This window comes from Oryza glaberrima, chromosome 11 (assembly GCF_000147395.1).
Source record: "Oryza glaberrima chromosome 11, OglaRS2, whole genome shotgun sequence".
NCBI lineage: Eukaryota > Viridiplantae > Streptophyta > Magnoliopsida > Poales > Poaceae > Oryza > Oryza glaberrima.
The window spans coordinates 12,737,007-12,744,532 of NC_068336.1; the positions used below are offsets into that span (position 1 = coordinate 12,737,007).

Genomic DNA, 7,526 nt, shown 5'->3' on the forward strand with positions numbered 1-7,526 from the left:
ACATTATATATGGTGCCCGCGCATGTGCGCGGGCTATCTTTCTAGTTTTATATTAATATTAACATAGTAGGGGTCTCGCCTATTGTCTTCCATTTAAAATTTTAATGGTATAGCCGCAAACTTGGCTTGAATCACAAGATAAACTTCCCTAGAAAGCGAAGCAAAACATAGAATCGATTCATCACAAGATCATATTCTCGTTTGGAAAACCAAAAACATTTACTGGTAAAAAGTATCCCTGGCTTCCAGCAATATAAAATTTGAAAATATATTTTGAGACAAAGAAAATCCTGCAAAATGGAAAAGGGCGATACATATCATGTTAGATCTAAGGCCATCTTCTATTTCACTCAAAAGTAAGCTAAACTCTCTTAATATCCATGTAGGAAGCTAAGCTAAATATCACTGTGTCCATTTGACTATTTGCTTTTCGAAGCTCTTACTTTACTTCTGCACTAAATGTGGTATAAATATTACATTCCACCCAGAGATCACCATTGGCCTTTGCATGCCCAGACATCATTTCTTCTGCTTCTATTTTTAACTATATTAGTAATGGCCACTCAAGTTCCTCCAAGATTTGCCATTCACTGGTCAAAAAAAATCAATAAGTTTTTGCAGCAAGACTAAGGTCCATACCATGATCCTTTTGCCCACTAGGCTGTAATATCATAAGCTTAAAAGGGCCAAGAATCTAGGGAGTTCATATACTTGAACAGGGCAGTGAATGTCCTCCAGAAAACAGCATTAGAAGGCCATTTCCTGAAGAATCTTCAGTGTTGTTTGATGTACCTACAACGGGAAAATAAGGCAATCCGCATGATTTTCCCCTTTCCAGACAAGTGGACATAACCATTGAAAAGAACGAAGCAGGTATCTCACCCATTCTAGATGTTGTGCTGTAATGCCAGATGTGTTGTTTGCATATATACCACCTAGAACCTTACCACCCATTGAAAATAATTAAACCACACACTTCAAAGGAGTAAGCATGTTCATTTAAGACAGTGAGTTTTATCCATATTATCACAATACCTTAGAAACCGTCTCAAGGAACATTCCTGGACGGACTGGCCGTGGCTTGAGGCCTGTCACACTTCCCTGTGTCCATGGAAACAAGTGCAGTCAAACAATCTATGTAATGCAAAATATATTGGTATCTGAAGATAACAACAATCCATGTTTTGAATCCAAAGCTTACCCTTCCAGATATCCCAGTTAGATGATCAAGCTTAGAATCTGGTCCAGCATTTGCATTTTCAATGTTATCAGCACCTTCTGCCTTGCCCTGCATAACATCCTTGATCATCCTCTCCAATGCTTTCCCAGGTTTGAGAGCAACCAGCTTGCTCAAGAAGTTCACCTGTTCATTCAGCTCATGATATTGAAAAAAACTTCGATTCAATAACTGTGCATCACTGATTTATAGTTAGTACACAGTTTTAAATATTATGGCTTCACAGATCACTGAATGGTGTCATAGTTACATGAATATGCAATGAATATGAAAATATAACAATGTCCTTTCTTATGTCAGATGATTAAGGCCAAAAGGAACTAACCTTTGGTACTTATAAATGTTAGTAAAAAAGATATTCTATGTATAGAACTAGATGGGTAGAGATTCTAAGAATGTAATTCCCCGTGTCCCAAGCCCCAACAAGTGCAAATAATACCTCTGCCTCAGGAAGCGTTGTGAAACCACGGTCATTTCTTTCATCTAACAGGCCACCTCCCATCATATTTCGAGCCTCCTCTCTTACGATAACTAGTCTAGCGAGAAGTTTTCGATCAGGAATTGTGGGCCTTGATTCCATTGACTGCAATATAATTAATAAAAGGTAAGCCAGAATAATCTAGTGACAATTAATGTTCCATGGTCCAGCAGAATTATTGGCAACTGTTCATGACCATGCCCATGACTATGCAGAAAAGGCTAATGTGCACATCACGGAAAAAGATTACAGAAGCTGCAGAGCAACAATGAGGCAAATGATAGGATGATATGTACCTATGAGTAATGAAAAGCTTTAGAACATTAGTTCTCTCTTGAAGGGAAGAAAAACTTTCATTGCATTGTACCACTGTTTGAGGTATCCGAGATACCATTGCATTAATGGATTAATGATGCAACTAAATCTGCAACAATTATAACAATGTTCAACAAACCAAAGTCAAGCACAACCATCCAAATAAAACGGTGAAATTCCCAAATGGAACTGAGGTAGATCCACGAAAATTAGCGAAAAAAATACATATATCCTTGTGGCCAATATATTCAAATGTTCCCTGTGCTCACATGGCATTATAAAACTGTCCGGTTATCCATGTTTGCTTACAGACTTGATCTATTTCCACTAACAAAATTGTGCAATCTTCAAGAGCAGTGACTAAAATGCAACCACCACAGACAAGTTTTAGCACCACCAATGCAATTTTTTTTACTCTGAAATGAACAAGTCATGTAGAATCCCAGAGCATCATGTAAGATCATTAGTATACACAATTGTACTAATACCCTTCATCTTACCTCCAAGAGATCATCTGCCTGGTTCGCAATATCATTAAGATTGGCCCCTGGAATCTGGCACTTAAGGCCTTTATCATTTTTAAACACACCTCCACCAGCAGCTACACGACGCAGTAATTCATGTCTGCTATCCTTCTTTTCAGTCTGGCAAAGAAGTCCAACCACTTGAACCTGGTTTATACATCATAAAATGGGTAGACCGGTCAAAGAGCATTTATGACTAAAGAAGTACAAATACAGGTTTGACATTCCCACAAAGGTAAGTTTGCTGCACTAGAAATAAGACTTACATGTGGAGGGCATTTTTTTGTGAGATGATCCAGCACTGTCTGCTTGACTACCTCAAGGAGAGATTTACGCTGCCAGTTAAAAAAACTGATGTGTAAGGCCAATAGACAAAGCATGGAAAACAGGTCAAGACTCAAGAGATATGATATGAGAATAATTATTAATTAATCTGGTCAAATAAGCATGCATCCATATATGGGTTATTTGAGTCATTATCTTGTTGCCATAATACATATTTCAAGGATGTTTACCAGAATTTAATGTCTTAAATAATGAGCAATTCAATCAGCATATACAGATTGTTTAGGGCCCTAAACCCACTTACAACGAGTGGACATAGATAAGCACTTCACAGTTATTATGTTGCTATAATGCACTCTCAAGGGAATATTCACGAAGATTTTGCTTACACTTCTACCAACCAATTTTAACACGAGGAAATAGATACCAGTATGGGCTAGAGCATTATGATCAAATACCAATTATAACTAGACAGACGTCTAGGTATATTAGATTATATAAACATTTATATCGCAATCAACAAAGCTAGGAGAGCAGTTAACATATTCATCCTTTGAAAATTATGAATGAGTTGACATCAATTTTGGCAAAATGTGAAATTAGTTTTTCCAGTACCTCATTGTCACTATCCTTCTCAGCAAGCTGTATCATGTAATCAAGTGCCATTAGAAAGCCAGATTCCATCTCATCAACTCTTTTCCCAATGACTCCTTGAGCGATCAACTCCACAGCCAATGATTCAAACGAGCCATCCATCTCCATGTCTTCCATCTACAGCATCATCAGCATACATAGTCCCATGTCAAGAATATACAATATAATGTTTACAACTTTAAGACCCTCAAAGGTAGCAATCCTTATAATTCAGCTGCATCATGAACCTTGCTATTCCACATCGCATACCGAGGTTCTCTAATTCATCATTGAAGATTGCTTCATTCCTGGTTGTTCGAAAATTTAATAAAAATCCATAATCTTCTAACCTTGAGAAAGTGTGAAAAGATGCAGCAAAGGATGGATTATTTTTTTCCAAATGGCCAATTATTTTTTTTCCCGAGGGAACTATTGGCCAATTCGTCGTGAAATGCTGTAATATACTACCCACCAGAGGATAATAAAACAATAAAGTATTTAATCACCAAAGAACTGAAAATAAAACACCCAATCTATTAACCACCCAGAGCTAAAATATCCCAGAATTTTGTCAACCGAGACAGTTACTACCCACAATTCAAATAGTGAGAAATTGGACATTCTGCCACTGCTAAAAGAGGATTTCGCTCAAATGCCACTCTACGGATGGATTCGTTAAAAAGCCACTTCCAACCGATGCTAAACCGCCGCCAGTGTACTTAAGGCGACAAGGCGAGGCAAGGCGACCCACCCCTACTCAATTGCCTAGGCAACGCCTTAAGAGTTTAAGGCAAGGGTAAGGCGACGCCTTAAACACAAGCACAAGAGGCATACTAGAGATATATGAGGCAAAAAAGAGAGGAAGAACATGAAGGGGCGAGGAAGAGCAGGGAGACAGATCCATTGGAGAAGAAGGGAGCAGCAAGAGGGAGACAACCATCTTCTCTTTCCAATCTCTGCCCACCCTATTATCTATTCGCTTTCCATCTTTCACCCTTCCCTCTCCCTAAATTGGCGCACCCCTATTCTCTATTCTCTTTCCATCTTTCACTCTTCCCTCCCTAAATTGCTGCACACGCGATTTCCATCATATCTTCACGCGATTTCCTTCCCAGCATGCGTAATTCCCTACAGCGCATGCGCCCTTGACCCCCACCTTGCCCGTGTCTACCTGATTTCACGAGATATTAGGATCCAAGACGTGTAGAAGGGTAGGCAGTGGGGACGCTCTGCTCCCTGATGGCGCTCAGACGCCTAGGCAACGCTTAAGCGACGCTTTTAAAACCATGACCGCCGCTTTGCCATATTCGCCATTTCATAGGATTTCCACCATTTTCAGCCATTGGTCTGACCAAAATACCCCTTCGGTGATAGGCGCCAGCAATGGGCAGCGACCACTACCAAACGTTGGGGCTGCGGCGGGACGCCACCACGGCCGAGGTGAAGGCCACCTTCTGCCGCGGTGCACTCCATGACCACCCGGACCACCACGCCCACTCCCCCGACGCAGCCATGCGCGCCACTTTCGCCTCGCCTCCGACGCGTACAGGCCTACAGGGTCCACTCCGACGACCACCTCCACGCTGATTATGACCTCCTCCTTCGCTTGTCCTCCTCTTCCTCCTACAGCCATGCCACCACCTCCTCCTCCTCCTCCTCCTCCTCATCGGCCTCATATGGGTATGGCTACGGCCATAGACATGGCGGTGGTTCCTAGCGTCGATCACCTCTGGGTGGAGAGGATGTTGCCTCGGCCTGATTCTATTAGGACTTGTTGCTGAAGTCGGTCACGCGGTGCGGGTTCCTCATCAATCTGGGTTTCACCAGGTAAAGCTGCCCAAATGCGTTGATGCTTTTCTTGCTTGCTTTGGTTGATTTGATATGCCGCATATGATTGTTCTGCTGATCCGTCATATTGCTAGCTTTTCTTGAGGGAATCATTGTGGAAAAAAGAATTGCAAAGTTCATGAATAATACTCCCTCCGTTTCAGGTTATAAGACGTTTTGACTTTGGTCAAAGTCAAACTGCTTTAAGTTTGACTAAGTTTGTTGAAAAAATAATAACATTTTCAACCCAAGACAAATTTATTATGAAAATATATTCAATTATTGATTTACTGAAACTAATTTGGTATTATAAATATTACTATATTTATCTATAAACTTAGTTAAACTTAAAGTAGTTTGACTTTAAAACAGAGGAAGTAGTACAACATAGGATGTTCATGTATGTGTGACCCGACATCAAACCGCAGCCCGAAGGGTATTTTGGTCAGGCTAAGTGCGAAAAATAGTGGAATTCCTGTGAAATGGCAAATATGGCAAAACAGCGGTTTGACATCGGCCGGTTGGAAGTGGCTTTTTAACTAATCCAATCCAGGGAGTGACATTTGAGCCAAACCCTGTTTTGGCAACGTCAGAATGTCCAATTTCTCTCAAATAGTAGAGGACCATCTACCAAATAAATAACAGTAAAAGAAAAAAAAACCCGTACCAGCTTGAGCATCTCCTGGAGCACGGAGGCGACCTGCTCGCCGCCGCGGAGAAGGGCGTCGCACTCGGCCGGGTCCCATTTGGAAGGGTCGTCCCCTAGTGAAGCCGGTGAGGCGATGGGGACGGGTACCTTGGGCGGCGCGGCGAGGCAGATGACGGTGGGACGGGAGGGGACCCGCGGGTGGAGGAGGCGGGCGACTGGCCTGCCGATGCCGGAGGAGGTGGCGGACAAGGCGGAGGTAAGAGAGTGGGAAAGCGAGAGGGGCAGAATCGCCATTGGTTACCGAAGCTAAATGGACCCGAGCTATGGGTTCTCTGCAGATTTCTTCTCTTTGTCCCGCCCAGCCCTTGCTCCGGCGGGCGAACTCCCTAGCCGCCGCGCAGAGTCCCCGGCGTCGACGAGCTCTGATGTCGCCGGGGCGCGCGCTCCTCTTGCTCGCGCCGCGCTCGTTGAGAGAGAGAGAGAAGAAAGGGGTAGCGCCACTACTGCCCAAGATGCGAGGAGATTGAGAGATTTGAGAGGGCCATAGCGGCTGTGGTTTTTTTTCTCTTTTTCCTATTCGACTCCCATGTGTGGGCTGGGCCGTGGGAATGCGGAACGGGATGGTCAGTACAGGGAATAAGTCCATTTCGCCTCTCTCGTGCCTTGTTCCTGATTGAATCACCTCCCTCGACTGTAAAACCGGTTAGAGCAAGTTTAATAGTTTAGCCAACTACTAGCTTTAAATCTATATAGCCAACTACTAGCTTCGAATCACCTATAACCAATTTATACAATAGTTGTTTACTATACTATTAATAACTGGTCCCACCTATCATACATACATTACGTCTTAGAGTCCGTGCTGCAGCTGGCTACAATTCTGTAGCCCGCTGCTCTTCTCTCTCTTGTTTTATCTCTTTAAAATATGTTTATAGCTGGCTTATAGCCTACTATTGTACCTGCTCTTATAGCACCTTATCCATCTTTAAAAACCGATGCGAAAAGACTCCTTCTGTGGTTCGGGAAACGGTTTTTGCTGACGAGAGCAGGTGCACTCACATGTTGATGAGGACACAACTAGCTCGGATATAACCAAGACTACCTTATGTATTAATCAACCAAAGGTGCATATGTTCTACGTTAGATTTACTTGTTATATATTTGAACAAACATTGCTACACAATGAGTTTCGTATGTTTTTGTTTACAGAGGTACTTGCTTGGGCGAAAGAAAAGAGACCGAGCGTAAGGAATGCATGGATAATTGAAGAAGTTGATTGGGGACCAAACCAAGACCTTCTCTAAGTCTTCTTTCATCTCACCACGTCACTTTTGGTCCACAGAAGACAAGAGATAAAGTTCTACATGTTTTGGATTTGGATTCGGGCCTCCTGACAGCATCAACTTCAAACGGATCTAGCCGCGCTGTTCTAGAAGGAATTTCGGGGCCCATGAGTACTTGTTGGAAAGCTTATGGAGTCTACTTCAGATGGATTTGGTCCCACGTCAAAATTCCTACCAAGTTGTCGGGAAACTGCAAAACAAGCCACATATCTCATCCAGTCCGAATCTGATTTGT

The 7,526-nt window shown here is 42.5% G+C and overlaps 1 protein-coding gene across 2 annotated transcripts; it reads right to left on the minus strand.

Moving 5' to 3' along the window:
• Nucleotides 1–568: 568 nt before the first annotated feature.
• On the minus strand, nucleotides 569–6,473 carry LOC127755560 (protein PEP-RELATED DEVELOPMENT ARRESTED 1 homolog, chloroplastic). 2 transcript variants are annotated; one of them, XM_052281235.1, is made up of 9 exons: nucleotides 5,967–6,473; nucleotides 3,455–3,610; nucleotides 2,821–2,889; nucleotides 2,531–2,701; nucleotides 1,677–1,820; nucleotides 1,202–1,363; nucleotides 1,036–1,101; nucleotides 883–935; nucleotides 569–792 (listed from the first exon to the last, which is right to left on the minus strand). In XM_052281235.1, the coding sequence occupies exons 1-8, from the start codon at nucleotides 6,240–6,242 to the stop codon at nucleotides 888–890; spliced, it is 1,092 nt and encodes a 363-aa protein (XP_052137195.1). In that variant the 5' UTR covers nucleotides 6,243–6,473; the 3' UTR covers nucleotides 569–792; nucleotides 883–887. The 2 variants fall into 2 exon arrangements, with proteins under 2 accessions (XP_052137195.1, XP_052137194.1); XM_052281234.1 differs by having other exon boundaries at nucleotides 883–942.
• Between the last annotated feature and the right edge of the window lie 1,053 nt (nucleotides 6,474–7,526).